Source organism: Prunus dulcis, chromosome 5 (genome assembly GCF_902201215.1).
Source record: "Prunus dulcis chromosome 5, ALMONDv2, whole genome shotgun sequence".
Lineage (NCBI taxonomy): Eukaryota > Viridiplantae > Streptophyta > Magnoliopsida > Rosales > Rosaceae > Prunus > Prunus dulcis.
In genome coordinates, this window is record NC_047654.1 from 8,818,644 (window position 1) to 8,837,353 (window position 18,710).

Genomic DNA, 18,710 nt, shown 5'->3' on the forward strand with positions numbered 1-18,710 from the left:
GTGTAGTTACAAAATAAAAGATAAGAATATTTTAAGGTCTGTTGTTTGGGTAAGGCTCTGGAATTCTGTTGGGTTTGCTCCTCAGTTTGAGTCCCAACAATTGCAACACCTTGTGATCAGTGGCAGGCTCAGTTCCGAGAATGGGGATTAGTCGAGGTGCGTGCAAGCTGACACAGACACCCCATAGTACTTACCAAAAAATAATAATAATAATAACCGAGAAAAATATTGTTAATGACATTAATAACATAAATTTTATTAAGGTTAAATTGGAAAAGACACAAAATGATTATCAAGTTTTCATTTAAATGCTATTCCTCTTGTTTGGTTGAGCTTATAGTATCATGCCACTATCTAGGGCTTTTGATGCGAGGAGCAAGTTCACTTCTCAATATGCTCAATATGAGCCATCCAATTGAGCCAACGTGACTCAACTATTAGCTAGAGTTGACAATTATTATACTGTTTAATTTTGGAAAAAGTGTTGTCCTAATCCATGACAGAAAAGGCAGCACCTCACCTATCACAATTGCTATACAAAGGCACCTACAATTTACAATTGCATCCATAGTTAATATTTTCCTGGCATCATGAAATATTAATACTCAAAACATCAAAATTTGATCCATGTTGCTAAATGAAGCATGGAACCATCAATTTTTCCTTTTGCTGGTAGATAAATAAACGAATTTATATATATATATAGAATAGTGATAGTGTTTTATTGAGGGAGGATAAGTAACTAGTACAAAAATAGGGTTATGTCATCATAAATTAAGCGAGTTTCTCTACGCATGAGAGCTCAGTCGTCGATCGAACTGGATAGCTTTACCCTCTCAATCACATACGAGAGAAAGTACAGCCTGCCACGGATAGATTACCCCCATCCCCATGTTGAATAAAACAACAGTGTGTATCACAATTTCCCACCACATTTTTTATCATGACACAAGACATTCATTAATGTGAAGAATTTATTGTGTCAACATTGAATGCTCATATTGAATAGAAAATAAGTGAAATTAAATCATTTTAAACTAAATTCAATGCATTGCACCCAACTTATTGAAAAAATGTTGTTATACCAAAAAAAAAAAAAATTTAACAATATGGTATAAATAAAATAATCAGCATTTGTGTTTAAAAATAATTTAAAAATGCTTCTTATTTCATGTTATAGAAGTTAGGTAGATTTGTAATTTGCAACACAGGAAAGGGCAACTCTGGTTGATTTAGGTCGTATGCCACGGGAGTTAAAACTTAAAAGACAATTGTCAGAGGGCAAAGACGTCAATGCACGTGGGGCTAGTGAACTCTCAGTGATTCGGCAGTGAGGTTCCACGCCATCCGTGGGCCCCGGCAGCACTTTCGTCATAAATTAGAGGTTTTTTTTTAATGTTTACTTTGCGATGAAAGTTAACTGAAAGAAAGGACCCTTCGAACAATAAAAAAAGAAGAAAGAAACTGAAAGGGCCCCACACGCACGTTTTATATTGCAACTCCATGTCTTTTACGTTTTGCTAATCCTAGAAGACATTGGAAATCTAAATAATAAAAATTTAATAAAAATATTTATGGTGAAGTATTAATCACAGTGGGAAACAGATAATGACCCAACAGAAGAAGGTTGAAACGGCCAACAAGGAAAACAACGAAAGTTAGCCACGTGGCGATCATGCAGTGGTTCCAGATATAAAAGGAATCCTGAGGGCTCAGGTAGGTGCAAAGCAGATAATCTTCTCTCCTATAATTGGCAAGGCCTTTTTAGAATTTTGTCAGACAATTATAGAGGGTGGATTTTATTAGAAAAGCAAAATATAGAAAAAAGAAAGAGAAATGAGCTTGAGAGATTTATTTGTCGATACTTGTTGTATTTTTTGTGCGCAGATTTGTGCGAACTGTTGAGATGCTTGTTGTTAATTAGGTTAGTTTGAATGAATTGCACATCATATTTGGAATTTCTTTACCGTCAAATATTGTCGAATACTTTATTTCGTATACATTGCCTTACTCAAGTTAGTTAGAGTAAATGTACTCCCCATTATGCATCCGAATTTGAATTCCCTTTCTTTATAGTTTATATTATATTAAAATAGAATATCATTTGTACCAAAGAAAACAAAAAAACTTTATTTCACTTCCCTTTTTGGTTAAATTTGTCTTCTTCTTCTTTTTTTTTAATATAAACAAAGCGATAATATTTATTGAAAAAATAGTGTCAAATGAGTTATACATTCCTAATTAATCTAAGTCAACTATTTGATTCTACAAGATTATAGGCTCATAATTACATTCCTCGAATAATTTCCTAGGATCTGTATAAATATTTTTTCTATTGTTGTACATTGAAATATCAATGAAATATTACTTCACCTAATTTGAGAAATAGAACATAGTACAAAGCCACAAAAGTACTGAAATGGGTACAACATCTCCACAAAAATGAATTGATTTGGAGAGAATTACGCCAAAATTTGCCATAGTATTTCTTGGCACTAATGGTTTATAACTAAAATACGTTTCTATGTGATATTGTTAGTATGTCATGCCCCGATTCGAGAATAAAGAATATTCCTGAATTATAATGTGAATCATATCATAATTATAAGAATAAAATTCGACAACCATGATATGAAAAGAAATAGAGTCACAAATAAGACAAATTTACTTAATAAAACATAATCAGAACCGCAATACCTCGTAGTTAAATACACACTAAGATTAAGAAGACGAAGAAATTATTTTTGAAGAACGTCCCAAAATGTACCATGCATATAAACTTGAGAAGGTAGGGCCAAGGATGTCTATATATGTTTGGAAGAAAAAAAAAAAAAAAAAAAGGATGTCTATATATGTAATGTATTGTACGGTTTAGTGCTGTGGAAAGCTGTGCACGCACCAACAACAACATGGAAGACGTCAAGGATCTATTTTGTTGTTTCAAAAGTGCCAAACTTTTCTTCTTCTGCTTTTTTGGTTTTAAAAAGAAGTGCCAAACTTGGTTCGGCATACAACCCTCTCACTTACCAAGCATGCACGAGGGAACATAAAGACACAAATGTGACAAGAGACCAAATTGTGTTAGTTTGGCCTCATACAAACTATTAGTTGAATGGCACAAGTCACATGCTTACCTTATTTTGATAGGCTAATTTTTGTAATTTGCTAAGTGAATTTTGTGCCAATCAATGAGAATGACATAATATTAACATGATGCATCATATTGACTAATTAATTATGAGTTTAGCGATATTTTTCTTTCTAAAATTGAACATATCAGTTTTATATATTCTTGTGACTTGTTTTGTCCTCGTTCCAAAATTGTCATCCTAACTTATATGCCAATTGCATAATAGGAAGCCAAGTAACCCCAACTTGTAGCTTTGCTGGGTTGCCCTTTCAACATCCTTCTTTCCCTAATCTTCATATACCTCCATATTCACCAAATAAAATTGGCGATGATTAGTCATCCCCTCAAGTACCACAAAGAAATAAGGGAATCTCACTATTATGCCAATATAGGGGCCCAAATTATATATATATATAATCATACATAAAATGGACCTTTTTTTTTAAAAAAAAAATGACCTTTCCTATTGAAAGGGGCGATAGCATATTAAACTCACACACACAACACAGATGCTAGGATTCGAACCAAGAACCTTGCTTGAGGGAGTAAATACTCTAAATCACTACACTAGTGGGTCCTTTAGAAACACATACAAAGCTCATTTACAGCATAATAAAGAGGCTTCGATCTTCCTATAAATTACAAAATTGCCACCGATTTCTTAAAACAAGCTCAACTCCAAAATTTCATTAAAAACCCCAAAATACTCAATAGGACATTAAAGTAATTTAATAATAAAAATTAAATTCAACAGGGCCAGTTGCCCTTTTTTGAGTTTGTTTATAAAAATTAAATGATGTCGAATTTATCTATATCACTAGTATTAGGAATGAATCAATATATAACTATAAAAAATAAAGGAAATCTAAGAAGAATAAAAAATAACTTAATAACATGTAATAATGCCCCTCCCCGCATTATAATTTGGAGCTTGCCTTTTTGATGTGACCAAACTTCGTTAAGAAATAAAAAAAATTGCAGTCGACTTTATGTCAAATTAAATTACCTTGAATAGCATTGACTCCGAATTTATATTTGTTTATATCAATTTTATATAGTTTTATTTTCTTTGATAGTTCACTTTGACATACTTTGGCCATTTTATATGACTAATTATAGTGGTAGGTTTCTCGAGCTCTTAACTTCGGCAGAAAAGGTTGTTCACATAGACACTAAACGATTCCTCCACAGAGACACGGGACGGGAGAGATTGATTTCAATGTTTTTTTGCTTTTTTCTTTTTGCTGTTGATGTCAAGATTGACTCGGTGTTTTGGCGTATGCAAATGTGAAAAAATAGCATATATTTCAATCCTCAAATCTTGACAAAGATTTTCGTATACACAAGACCAAATTTTTATAGTTTGATGTCGGGTCAAGCTCCAAAAGTAGAATATTCATGGTAATAGTTCGACTCTTCTTACCTTCAATCACGAGTTAAAGAAAAGAAAACTATTTTTATGTCAAACACTTAACATTCCAACCCAAGTATTGTGTTATATGTACCCCACACACACATACAACATCCTTTTAATTACGATTTTCCTTTTAAGAAATTATTGCTAAGGCAGTTGAAGGTATTTATGCATAATCTTATTACAAATTTGAAGAAATCTTTCCTAGCTCTTACAACTTCTATTTCACTTTTCAACTTTTTCCTTTCCTTTCATTTTCCAAAACATTTACTTGACGGCAAGAGAATTCTTTGGAAAACATTCATACAGAGTTTCCCTCACGCTAATAATTTTGATATTCTAGATGCATTTTCTTCACTTTTGAAATTCCAAGTTCCAAACCTATTCAAAGTGAGGCTGTTTTGAAGTCTAAATTTTTTAAAAACACATTGGCCTTCGTCAACTCTTTTCTTTTTTACTTTGTTGTGATGGTATTATTATCCATTTCGAATATAAAAAAGCTACGAGCACTAACCGGTTTTGTGAAACACAATTATCATCCACAATAGTAATTAACAATTTACATAGACATATATTCATTTCAATCAACGACTATTAGTCGTAAACGACCTATCTTTATCCAAATAAAAAACCTTATAAAAATATTCATAATATGAAAAGTTCCGTTTAAGGCAAAGCCCATGTACTCGTGGCTAGACAGCTAATTCACAGCTTAGATTCTTCATTCTTCCCTTCCTTATCTACCAACATAAATTCCCCTAAATAATATGGGACCTGAAACTTAGATTTGCTAGACTCACACATACCCTACCTACCAAACCCACTTGGCCATAATCAAATGATGTATGTTATGTGGTTTGGTCTCACTGTCACCAAATGCTCCATGTTATATTGACAAGATCATTTCCATCTGGCCATTAGATCACTTGTGGGTCCCCCCAGCTGGTCCATCTGATACCTTCAAATCCAACCCTATTGCCCATTATGCCTCCTCTCCCACTAAAATATTCCAATTTCACAATCAAACTTATATAAAATAATTTTAAAAAAAAGTATCAAATTATTCAGAGAAGCTTCCTTGCATTAAAATATAGGGCAAATGCATGTAGGGTAAATGCTGTCTCCACTAAATTATAGGGCAAATGCGTGAGAGCTTATCAATTGGCACATGATAGTGTTTGCGCTGTGTAGGGACATATAGGTAATTATAATATGTCCTGGAAGGGACCAAATTGGAATTCAGGGACACGTGTCAGCTGCCTGTGGTGAAAGGTGTAAACTTTATTTTGCTAATTATTGTGGGAGCTTAGCGTAGATGCGACTGTTTGCTTTTAAAAAAGGGATTTTGCATACTATTTTACTTTACCGAAATCAAAACAGGTTTTCCCGGTTTCCGGTTACACAGAAAAAGGTGAACTTTTGAAACAAGTGAGAAGCCGAGAAACTGGTTTGGACTTTGGAGGCTTTTGCTGTAACGGGCAGTTCTACAATGGCTCTTCAACCAGGTAACTCTCTCTCTCTCTCTCTCTCTCTCTCTCTCTCAGTTGCTGCAAAATGTGAGTTCTTTCATGTGTTTTCTTTCTTTATTAGTGTTTCAGAAAAGCTTGAGCTTGAGCTTGCATGGTTGTTTTGGTGGGTTTGTTGTAGTTATGTAAAATTTTGAATCTTTGGGTTATGGGATTTATGCTTATACATGCGGTTTTGCTTTTCTTTCGTATCTTTTTTCTTGGGCTTTCAATTTTACTGGTCAATATATATTTGCTTCGTTTTGAATGGTTAAGGTATTTTGACTTTGGGTTAGAAAACATATAAGGTGGTGGATGAGCCTATGCCTGTTTGAACTGTAAATTCATTTCTGGATTTGTTTGTCAAATTTGAGAGATGGACTTGTTTCAATAGCATTGATGCTTAACACCCAACAGAAAGAAACTTCATGTGGGATTAATGCCCAGAACCAAATGGGATTTCAGAAATTTATCTGAAATTTGATCAGTTTATGTTATGCAGTAGGTGATAAATGTCGAAAGTTGCGGTTTGTGCGAAGTAAAGAGCTTATGATCTGAAACCATATCGTGCATCATGCGTATATGACTATATGACGTGGGAAGCTTCTTTTGGATGTAGATTTTGAGCATGGGTTTTTTCCAGAGGACCCTTTTGCAAATGGTCTGAACTTTGTTCTAATAACCAGGCTAATTACTATGCTGAATTGTGATATTGAGAGTTAAGGATACTATTGGGTTATGGACACAGCCAACAACAGTGATACTAGCCAGCCTTCAAACCAATTCTGCAATTCTTACAGAGTGGCAAGCCTTTTTGACACAATTCTGGAAGCATCCCAAGTGGCAGATTTGAAAGACCGGTATATTCTGGGTGAGCAATTAGGATGGGGACAGTTTGGTATCATTAGGGCATGCTCAGATAAGTTTACTGGTGAGGTTTTAGCTTGCAAATCTATTGCCAAAGATAAATTGGTCACACATGATGATGCACGCAGCATCAAGCTTGAGATTGAAATATTGTCTAGGTTGTCTAGGCATCCGAATGTTGTAAATCTCAAGGCAGTTTATGAGGAGGAAAATTATGTGCATTTATTGATGGAGTTATGTGCTGGAGGGGAGCTTTTTCACCGCCTTGAGAAGCAGGGAAGATTCTCAGAAACTGATGCTCAGGTTCTTTTTAGACATCTGATGCAAGTTGTTAAGTATTGCCATGAGAATGGCGTTGTTCATAGAGATTTGAAACCGGAAAACATTCTCTTGGCTACAACTTCTTCATCCTCACCAATTAAGTTGGCAGACTTTGGTCTTGCAACCTACATCAAACCTGGTGAATTTTTTTTAATCTCATCTTCTTACATTTTTATATTTAGGTCTTTCTACTAGACTTACATATCTATATCATTTTTATCCACCTGGATGTTTTGTATCAACAGGGAAGAAATTGCATGGGACTGTTGGAAGTCCATTTTACATAGCTCCTGAGGTGCTTACAGGAGGTTATGACCAGTCTGCTGATGTATGGAGTGCTGGAGTTATTTTGTACATTCTTCTTAGTGGGATACCTCCTTTCTGGGGTAAGACTAAGTCAAGAATATTTGATGCTGTAAGGGCTGCAGATCTATGGTTCCCTCCGGATCCTTGGGGTCATATATCTGTGTCCGCCAAGGAATTGATTGCTGAAATGCTTTGCGTCGATCCTTCCAGGAGGCTCACAGCTGCACAGGTTTTAGGTACGTCACTGTGTCATTGTTAAATTTTATAGTCTGTACCCTGTATCTGTAATAATCACTTATGGTGTGTTTGGATGAGGAAAATAAACTTGGAATTTTGATAAAAATCAGAATTTATGAAATGACATGTGCTAATTTCCTTGTTTGGGTTCATAAACATAGACATTAATAAATTCTATGTGGAAATAAACTTGGAATTTGTGGCTCATGAATTCCAACTTGAAATTCTACCTGAGAATGTGTCATTTCCAAAATCCCACAATAATGAAAGGTTTTAAAGATAAACTTTAGATTCTGTATTGAAATTCCATTACGATGCCTAATAGGTTTCCGAAACAAGAAAGTTTATGAATCTAGAACTTTGAATCTCATATTTTAAATTTCATCTTTTAAACATTCCTTAATACTCTTAAACTCCACACATCCAAACGCACCGTAAAAGACTCCATATCATTTCTCTGTATTCAGAAGCTAAACTTGTGGTTTAGGATATGATTAAATAAAATTTGCCTTATAATTTGAAATTGAATTTTTGGACAGTAGCGACACAATTATGTGCTTTGGACTCTAGTGCTTATCATTGATATTATTATTAATCAACTTTCCTGCAAGTTATTAAATTTACAAATTCATCAATCTTGAGTTGACAGTGCATTTAAGCAGTTTATTTTTCAGTTTGATTAATCCAACACAAGAATTTAATCCTCTAGAAACTGTCCATGAAAAGTCATCATCCACGCCTTCACATTGCTCTAATATTGATTCTAGACCTGTATTCCAAGTTCTGTTCTTAATAGTGTTTGGTAATGCAGCTCATCCATGGTTGCAAAGTTGTGCATGTGCGAGTAAAGAGACGTACAAGCAGGACAACCAAGTTTGCAGACAACTGGAAGTGGGTGGAGGTTCTTTCTCTACCCCATTTATTGATAGGAATCAGGACTTTAGCTTCAGTGATGGGTCACCCACAGCTGGTGATGTGGAACTGTGGCAATCACCTGCATTCACATGCAAATCATCTTTCTCTACTTTCCTAGTAGGCAATAGTAGTCTTTGCCCTGCATCTGGAGGCTTTTCTTTCAGCAGCTGCTATGAACCAAGTGCAGCTGAGTTTTCTTCACCAGTTCCTTCAATGCCAAGCTTTACCTTCTTCAGTCCAAGTTCTTCAGTAGCGAAAGGAGATATATCATTGGGATTTACAACCAATATGTCCATGTTGGATGCAAGTTATGGAGGTAAACATTTCCTTTTTCCTGGCTCATTTGTTTATTCAAGGAGGCTGGCTATAATAGCAAAATAATCGATTAATGTTTATAGCTTTTGGCATGTCTCATTGTGGTCTTAATGCAGTACTTATTCAAAAATCTGCATTATATATTTAGCTCCCTTGTTTCAGGAAACTGATATATAGCTTTCCTTAAAATCCTTCATTGGTTTCTTTCTTTTAAATATGCAGAGTCAAATGCAGAGAAGCTGTTAGTGCTGTCAGATTGCTCGCCTGTTAAGCATGACGGTGAAGAAATAGAGCGCAAAGAATTCCGGAGAGGTGGAACAAATGGGTCGTCTAGGGTTTCTGGGATCCACAGTAAGAGGAACCACACAATTGGACATGGTGAGCTTGATCAGCTAAATCTCGTTATGACCGAATCAGTCATCCGTTGGGCATCATGCACGCAAATTCCCACAGTCCCATCTCTTAGATTGTCACTTGTCTGCTAGAAGAACGGTTCAAGCGTCTAGAACAGCCAGGAGGGGCACATAATTTATAACATACTGATACGCCTAATGTAAAATGGGACATACACAAATTCGTGAAGGTATGTTTGATCATCAATCTGAAGAGCTGAACTCTCTGGTGAATGTATAGAGGCCTCGCGTTAATTTTGTTGTGCAAAAGATAGGGTGACGATGCTTTTCTAATTTTTAAAGTAATTGATTTTCTAAATGTTGTGTAGAACATTAAAATGTATGTGACAGACCATAGAAAGAAAAAGAAAGAAAAAAAAAAAAGTAAAATGGCTTCTGATTAGTAATTCAAGAATATTTATATTTAAATTTCAGTCTAAGTACATACCATTTGGTTTAGTTAAAACACAATTAAGAAAGGAGAAAAAAAAGAGATCTTGATAATTAATTTATGCTGTGCTCGTTAACAAATCAAGCAAAAAATTAAAAAAATATGCGTCTGCCGGGAGTCGAACCCGGGTCTATTGCTTGGAAGGCAATTATCCTAACCGTTGGACTACAAACGCAATACGGTAGTGGAATCCCCCGTTTGTTATATAACTGACACGGCTTAAACTTCAACAGCCCAAACAAGCTCTGAGATTTTCCAACGCTTAAAGGTAAAATACCTTGCCCAAACCTTAAGAAAATTAGTTAAACAAACAACAAAAAAGTTACAATTTTCCTGTATTTATTTTTCTTCAGTTTTATGACAAACCAAACACAGTATTAGCTTCAAAGGAGATGATGGGTTCAAGTTCAAGTGTGTCTTCTTGTTGTTGATGTACATATTGGGCTCGTTTGGTGTCTAGAATTGGATTGGATAAGTCACTTAATCTAAAGTATGTTGAAGGAAGAAATGAAGGTAGAGGTAAATGATTTTCAATTTTGGTGGAATTTTTTTTTTGGTCAAATCATTTTGGTGGGATTAAGAGTGACAAGTTATAAGGTGGTGTTATCCGGATCCAAGTTTTTTTCATGAGTAATCCATTTCTACCTTCAACTTGGTCAAAAAAGTTCATTTCTTCCTTCAACTTACTTTAAACATAGGGAATTGTCGAATCTAATATTAGGCACCAAACGAGCCCTACTAGGAACTCCTTTGCTTCCTTCTCTCTAAATACTGTGGGATATACGCGCAGTTGGCAAGTCAAAAAAACAGTTTGCAGAAAAGAAGAGCACCGACGTTGCACACGGACTTAAAACCCACAACATGCATAACAAGTATGGAGGAGGCATTCAAGGACAAAAAGTTGGCCCAGTAATTGCACATATAGTCATACAGCAATTGATAGGTAATGGGATAAAGAGCGTAAAGTACAGCTTTGCAGCAACACATAAGCACTATCATTCTTCTCTTATGGTACAAGATTGGGATCCCCTTAAAGATACACACTAACTTTATTGAGACTAACATAAAAAACGACCCTCCGCTCGATTCGGAGCCTCAAGAAAAGAGCCAGCTAACAAAGCTGCCCTAGCAAAATTCAAAAATAACAATGAATTTGTTTTTTTGAATCCTTTCTAGTAGTACACTATTACATTGTTGTAGCTCACGGGGTATGGTACTGCAACTCGCTTTCAGGATGCAGGGGCATATTCTTGGATTGCTGTGGCCAGTTTGTTTCTATCCTCCTCTGTTTTCAACCTAATCAAGAAGGTACGCGCCACAGCACTACCATCATTTCCATCACCTTCGCCCTACAGAAGCCAAGAGAAATTGCAATCATTGTTGCATTACATGAATTACAAGTTGTGCATAAGTCGGTTAAGCCCCACTACTGATCGAGACGTGATGATATCTTTTTGTTTTTAAAGATTTATTTTACATATAAGCATGTTAAAAAGAATTCAATTCTCTAAAATTCTTTAATCAGACACATACACTGGTTTTTTTTTTTTCTTCCCAAAACAAATAAAAAACATAACACTGTGATACACAAAAATAATTATTTCAAATTTCCCTATTTCTCTCAGATCTACAAGGATTAAACCTAATCAACGGATCAACTAACCACCCCGGAATCCCAAAGAAAAGCAATAAAAAATAACTCCCAATAACTACCCCCCTTTTTTCCTTTTTGCAGCCAAACAGCTTATAATGGCGTTTTTTGAGAGCCAGATGTTTAATCCAGAACCCTGTCTTACTTTTTTTCTTTGTACAGTTAAATTGACCAAACATTCTAATTGAATATCCAAATATGAGCATTGTATTACCGTAGTATGGAATATTGCAACAATGGAATTCTTCTGTAGATTCGTCTTGATGCCTGAATATAACAAAGCATTAAGCTGCACTTTCCCCACCTGCCATCGTAAATAGTATACAACATGAAACTTCAGTTGAAGATGAACTTCTAATTGCAAGGAGTTCATCATGACGCCATTAGATAAATAATATGCCATACTACAAACAATGAAAAGGGGACAAGAGAAATAGAAAAAAGGTATACTATTTACATGTGTTCAAGCAAGGAACGGGAAAGAAAGATATAGAAATGAAGATTTTCCTTGCTTTCTCAGATCAAAGAAAATCTACTAACTAAACACCACACTCACTTCCTAAAGCACAGAATAGAACTAAAAGAACAGATGTTAAAGTGTCAAACTGCATTTTAATATTTGAAACCATATATGTGTACAAGGAAACATACATCATTTCGAACAATGATTGTTGGTTTTGATTCTTTTGAACCCTTGCTGACACCCTCTTTGCATTTAATAGATAGCTGCCCTGTGCCTTTATCTTTCCAGACATCTTTATCTGCTGGATCACTTGACTGGACAAATTCAGAAGAAAAAGGGTATTGAAAAAAGTCAGCGGAAATGTGAAGTTACAAACGGTGCTTGGCACATACAATTTCAGATATGCCAGATTTTAGAAAAAATGTGTTGTGGCAATCAAGAAGATAGCCAAAACATTGAACAAAAAACCCCATCAAAGGTATCATCAGTGGAAATGTGAAGTTACAAATGGTGCTTGGCACATACAATTTCAGAATGCCAGATTTTAGAAAAAATGTGTTGCGGCAATCAAGAAGATAGCCAAAACATTGAACATGCAGAGGTGAAATAGATATAAATAGCATCACAAAAATTTCTAAAAGATGGAAGTATCTCAGACCACAAATACAGCCAGTTAAGCTTGCAAGAGAAACAAGTGACATGCATAATTATTTTATTAACTTCACATGAGTGCATACTAAAATTCCTAACACAGTACCATATACAAAAACTTACAAAACGTTCTAGGGTTGCTATGTAACTTTAATCAATCATCATGATGCATATTAGCCTGACAGGAGGAGCATCATAGTTGTTGACCCAGGCAACATAGCCTTCAATACATGAAGACAGATTCATTTTCTAAAGGCTACAACTGTTCCTCCTTTTTATTTCACAGCGACAGGTAGAACTTCATTTTGGAAAATAAGCTACGTCCTTATTCCTTTTTCTTTTGTGGGGAACACAGTAGAATACTGATGCCATAAGGCACAAATTTAGCATTGCTAATTGCAACTCAACAGTTTAAATTATTATAGCGGCCAAAAAATTAAGGATGAGATATTTCACCCAAAAATAGGGATAGCAAATACGAAATGCATAACTTAGTCCTGATGCTGCAATGCAAATGTGTAAGTCTACCAATGCGTATTGTTTAAAGGCCATATTCTGCACATATGGATGTCTTAAATGATAACACCTTCATATATACCTCATACTTGGAAAATCCGAAAGAAGTATCAATGGAATGATACCAGCACACATTATTATAAACTTTGAACAAAATAAAGACTAAATGTTAGATACAAGAAAAAAAAAAAAAAAATTCAATACCAATATTTGGAAATCACTCAAAGTAAGATGTTTAATTAGTCCCATCATACAAAATAGTTAAGATAATTCTTATCACACATACTGGGGGAAAGCATGAATAAATAGATGAATGTTATCTTAATGAATAGAGAACAATACAAAATTTCATATCCACACCTTCACATAAAGTTTGCACTTGACTTCATGGACCAGGACAACACCCTTTTCTTCAGACTTTTTCACAGATGGGCTGCTAGGTTGCTCCAAGTCATTTTCTGAACCAGAACAAGAACATTCAATACTTACACAGAATCAAGAAGACCATATCCAGATAATTCCTACAATTATCAGTGAAGGTAATCTTCACCATTAAACTTTAACAGCTATAAATGTGGCGGGTGTAGTACAATGCAAACCCTATATGTCCACAAGCTTGGACCATGAACCTGACATGAAGGCACAAATACAATCACGTCTCTCAACTTAGACCCACTAGGAGAAAACTAAAAGTCACGCAACTCTGTCTAAAGACATCCACCATAGTCATGAAAAGCTTCTTCATACTGTCAACAAAAATCCAACAGAGCAGACACAAGCATTTGAACATGATATGTAAACTCCTGACATTGCAAGTCAACGAAGTTTCCTTTGTCTGTTGATAGTCTTTAAAACCAAGAAAAAAATATGATTGTCTCAGGTTTACTAAATGAGGTGGCTATTCCTTTTCTAATTGGGTGCCCACGAAGCATGTCAGTGTTGGAGGGCTCAATGCGTCCAACCAAGACATTGACTGACCGGTCTCCAAGCTTCAAATCACAGGTGCATCAAATTAAAACATATTTTGTTTCATCTTATGTTGCTGCCCTTCAAGGTTACAAAATTAATTGACAAATTAACAACTGATTAAAATGCTGAGCCCTGGATAAAAAGGAACAAAAAATGAGGTGGCATTCAGTAATCACAAATAGTTCTAGCAAACCAAATACAAACCAAACATTGGAGGCTTAAAAGCTTCACTCAGAGAAATGTTTCTATATAACAAGTTGAGAACTTGTTCATCAAGAAAATAACTACATTTGGATACTTAAAGCATATTAAATAAAATATGTAGTGGAATCAATCATATATGAAGAGCAATTTGAGGGAAAAATAATAATAACAGAAAATAAAAGCATTAAAAGATAAAAGAGCAAAAACTTTATTGTCTCACCAACATCTGCTTCATCTGAAGCATCATGCTTTGTGGGAACCGAACTTTGAATTCCTGGTATCAAATGACCAAAAAACAGAAGTCAAATACACATCGAACTCACAGAAGTAACACTACTCTACTCAAAAAAAGGACGGCTGGTAAATATTCAAGGGTGTCAGTTTTTCCTTAACCTTTAAATTAAGATGCAATATGTTCATAATACTAGCAACAAATCAATGACAGGCAGAAATCAAGTAATGAATTCAATGATATCAAGCTACTTGCAACCATTTTCAACTGAAGACATAAAATTTCTAAATTTATTAGGCTTTGGAATCCACAAGTTTATCATAAAACTCCGGAAAATACTGAAAAATTTCAGCGTTTTCTCCAGGCAGGCATAACCTATATTACTTATACTGTGTTATTTCTATGCATAAAAATAATTCAACTGCAATTTGAACTCCTTGATTTGGTTTTCCGCTATAAATCCACATACTTTTTTAGCACTGAAACATTATTTTAGCACATAATCTCAATTTATAATTGGATCTACTACTAAAAAAATTGAGACAATTAGCACCCTAAATGAAACATGTCAATAAAACAACACCTACCAAACAAGGAAGGGGGCTGACTGTTGGAGGACAACCCAGAGCTTTGACTGTTGGAAAATAATCCAAAACTGGGAGTGCTGGAGAATGTCGCAGAACTTTGACTATTGGAGGACAATCCAGAGCTTTGACTGTTTGAGAATAACCCAAAACTGGGAGTTTTGGAGAATGCCGCAGAACTTTGACTATTGGAAAATACTCCGGAGCTTTGGGTGTTGGAAAATATTCCGGAGCTCTGAACACCGGAGAAGACTGGGGAGATCTGGCTGCTGAGTACTCCTGAAGAGCTTTGGCTGTTGGAAGATACTCCTGCAGAACTTTGGCCAGTAGCTAGTTCACCTGTAGAGCTGTGGTTGTTGGAGAAGACTCCAGTAGAACTTTGGCTGTTGGAGAACACTCCAGAACTCCATAAAGCTGGTGAGCTCTGGCTGCTGAATACTCCCGAAGAGCTTTGACTGTTGGAAGATACTCCTTCAGACCTTTGGCGGAAAGGGTATTCTCCTGTGGAGCAGTGGTTGTTGGAGAAGACTCCTGCAGAGCTTTGGTTGTCGGAGTATAATCCAGAACTTGCAAAGTTAGCAGTTGTACCAACTGGTGCGAACAGGGGTTTTGGCTGAAAATATTTATCCTTATTCGTGGACTCGGGCACCATTTTCTTTTCAGCAGTTGGAGCCCCGGCCAAATTTTCTCCTTTTGCAGCATTTACTTTAAGCCAGTTAACAACGTCACTGAATTTTTCCTGAAATGAGAGGGTGAATACACAAAAAATAAGTGGACAAAACTAACTTCGACATACATTTACTTGAAGATAGCCTTTTTTCTTCAGAACAGGAGAGGGGGAAGGGAACTGATGGTAGTACAAGAGGAAAAAAGGGACATGCAGGTGAAAACCTTTGCCAACACCACCCACCATGCCAAAGGAAAAAATTAGGAGGGAAATAGAGGTCTTGAACAAGCAATTATCAAATATGGTCCAAATGGCTTCTGTTAAACAACTCTGTTCAAAACATCATATGCTTGCTAAGAAGGTATAAGCACCTAGACTGGATACATAACCTTCCAACAGATATAAAGTTCTAAGGAAATACCATAATGTTTGAAGCATGAGTTAGGTAGTCTCGGAGACCATCTTCCCAAAGTTCATCAGGATGATTTTTTAGTTGTGATTGTACCCAACTGTACAAAATGAGGCATTTAAAAACATAAGACAACTGAGGACCATGTATCTGACTAGCAGAAATAATTTCCAAGAACAAATAGGACATTTAAAAATTGTAAAAACTTCAATATAGAACAACGCATATCAAGTCACATTGAGCTAGGGAAATGCATACGTCATATTTGATAAAGAAGAACAGTGTCAACAAAAAGAAAAGAATTTAGTTGGAACCATAACAAGAAATTTTAACATAACTACATACTACATGATGAAAGCATAGTTGTAGAAACAGAAATAAGGTGGACCTTGCAAATTGGGTGTTGAGAGCTCTCACATGCTGCCGTGATGACGCAGCCCGATGTGCATTCAATACAGGTGTATCTATCGACTGCTCTTGAGAAGGCTCTGCCCTATTAGCATCACATAAGGATCCTGCCATTATCCTTTTATTCCGGAACTGCATATTGTTGAAAGAGAAATATAATAAACACCAACGCAACAACTGATATTCCAACAGAAAGCCTAACTTATCCACTTCCAATAAATACAGATTCTAAATATTTTCCTATCGAAAGGGGAAACTTTAATATTACTCCAAGTCAAAGCCAATAAGCCTGACATCAATAAAATCTGCTCCCTGGTCCTTCTAGTTCTACCATAACATGCCATCCTTATTCCCCTCTCCAAGCCTCAACAAACAGAATGGAAGCACAGTTGTCTTTCTGAAGTCTCCATGTCTCCCACATCGTTTTCTTTTTTTCTTTGTTCGATTCAGCTTACTGTCTTCATGCTTACTTTGAGACAAAATGAAGGCAGCACGGTCGAAATTGGATGGTAATGACCTAAAGACCGCTAGGTTCTATTAAAATTCCAGCAAGGCAAGTCTCTCATATAGGTTAGCTAAATACTGCAAGCACCCCCTAACCTCCTGGTTCTGAGTCCTGAATGGTCACTGATTATCGAATTCTATTCAAAGCTAAAAGCCCGAAGGGGTACTGGAGGCAGAATATGCAACCCCAAAAACTTAACATAAAACTATTATACACCAACTAAATAGATAAATAAAATCCTAAATCAAGTGAGAAATTTAATCTGCTTTACTGTCCTGATACTGCTTAGTTTTAATTTACTATTCTTGCTTTGTCACTTTTTGTAGCCCCAAAATCCTTTGGTCAGTTCAGGAATTGACCAAAAGTGAAAATATTTAACAAATAATATCTTAAGGCAATCTGAAAAACTGATAAAAATCCCATAACTTAAACTATAATGCAAACACTATAAGCACTATAAGCTAATTCCACAGAAACTGCTCTACTTTAGTAGCTTAAAATTTAAAACCTTTGAAATTTATTGACACAAAAAGAAAAACCCAAATACACATGGCCTCCAATATGCTTCAATACGCAAAATAGAAACTCGCAATTAGGGTTTTCAGAACCTTTTAATAAAAACGAACACGAAAACAACAAAAGGTGAAAATTTTGAAAGGAAAAGTGCAACTCACCGCCGAGTCAGGATTGGAGTCCGATACGGCGAAACGTTTCGTCCCTTTCGTCATCATGATTCGGGCTTTCCAAGTTCAAAAGCGAAATAGGGTTCTTCAAAAAATTTCTGCTTTTGTCTCAGACTAGACTCTGCAAGCAAAACGAGGAAAAAAAAAAACCTTTTCCTTCTATTTTTTTGTTTCTTCAATAAAAATATTTTAAAGAAGGAAAAAAAAAAAAGAAAAGGAAAGCTGGTTAGAGCCTTTGGATCAGGTGGGGAACGAACTTTTAATTGGGACCTTTGGATTGTGTTCCCACTATAGCATTTCACGTGGGTCTTTGTTTCGATTGGGAACTCTCCCATCAGTCTGCTGTCTTTTTTATAACGGCTGCTGTCCTTTTTGTAAGCAACTCGAATTCAATTGTAATTTCACTATTTTAGGCATTTTGTGCTTTAAAAACATCGTTATTGAATTGAATTGAATTGAATTGAATTGAATAATAAACATATTAACTTTGATAAATCGGTCACCCTTAAATTCCTAAATCTAGGTCAAAATATAAGTTTAACTTTTATGTGAACAAAAAAATTATAGAATACTACAGTAATATGATTACATAGTATAATATGTACACATATTATAATATAGATAGACTACGGGAAGGAGGTATGAATATAACTTATTATTTTGGACCTAAATATTAGAATTTGAGTATGTGATTGCATTGGAAATGGGTGGTGTGGCAATGCTAAAATGTAGCTCTTTAAACTTCTTTAATGATGTGCTACTTTTTTTTATCTTTTTTTTTATAAGATATTTACAAACATACTTTATACCATGAATAAAATTAATAATAGAAATGAATCACAATTAGATATCGACCTCGTAACAAATATATATCATTATTGCCTGGCATGATAGAAATTGTACTAAATATCACAC

The 18,710-nt window shown here is 35.3% G+C and overlaps 2 protein-coding genes and 1 non-coding gene across 7 annotated transcripts; 1 reads left to right on the forward strand and 2 right to left on the reverse strand.

Moving 5' to 3' along the window:
* The first annotated feature begins 5,928 nt into the window (after window positions 1-5,928).
* LOC117629377 (calcium-dependent protein kinase 26) lies at window positions 5,929-9,805 on the forward strand. Of its 3 annotated transcripts, none has more exons than XM_034361939.1 (5): window positions 5,929-6,049; window positions 6,552-7,376; window positions 7,483-7,779; window positions 8,592-9,011; window positions 9,233-9,805. In XM_034361939.1, the coding sequence occupies exons 2-5, from the start codon at window positions 6,788-6,790 to the stop codon at window positions 9,493-9,495; spliced, it is 1,569 nt and encodes a 522-aa protein (XP_034217830.1). In that variant the 5' UTR covers window positions 5,929-6,049; window positions 6,552-6,787; the 3' UTR covers window positions 9,496-9,805. The 3 variants fall into 3 exon arrangements, with proteins under 3 accessions (XP_034217830.1, XP_034217831.1, XP_034217832.1); XM_034361940.1 differs by having other exon boundaries at window positions 5,934-6,049; window positions 6,555-7,376; XM_034361941.1 differs by having other exon boundaries at window positions 5,942-6,049; window positions 6,538-7,376.
* A 151-nt stretch (window positions 9,806-9,956) lies between these two features.
* TRNAG-UCC lies at window positions 9,957-10,028 on the reverse strand. The gene has a single exon. It is a non-coding gene; the product is annotated as a tRNA-Gly (tRNA).
* Window positions 10,029-10,739: 711 nt separating this feature from the next.
* Window positions 10,740-17,952, reverse strand: LOC117627829 (mucin-21). Of its 3 annotated transcripts, none has more exons than XM_034360085.1 (9): window positions 17,787-17,952; window positions 16,588-16,739; window positions 16,212-16,299; window positions 15,127-15,862; window positions 14,528-14,581; window positions 13,495-13,592; window positions 12,156-12,281; window positions 11,719-11,808; window positions 10,740-11,202 (listed from the first exon to the last, which is right to left on the reverse strand). In XM_034360085.1, exons 1-9 carry the CDS (start codon window positions 17,841-17,843, stop codon window positions 11,083-11,085), a joined length of 1,521 nt encoding a protein of 506 aa, XP_034215976.1. In that variant the 5' UTR covers window positions 17,844-17,952; the 3' UTR covers window positions 10,740-11,082. The 3 variants fall into 3 exon arrangements, with proteins under 3 accessions (XP_034215976.1, XP_034215978.1, XP_034215977.1); XM_034360087.1 differs by having other exon boundaries at window positions 16,617-16,739; window positions 17,787-17,901; XM_034360086.1 differs by lacking the exon at window positions 16,212-16,299 and having other exon boundaries at window positions 16,617-16,739; window positions 17,787-17,946.
* Window positions 17,953-18,710: the final 758 nt, after the last annotated feature.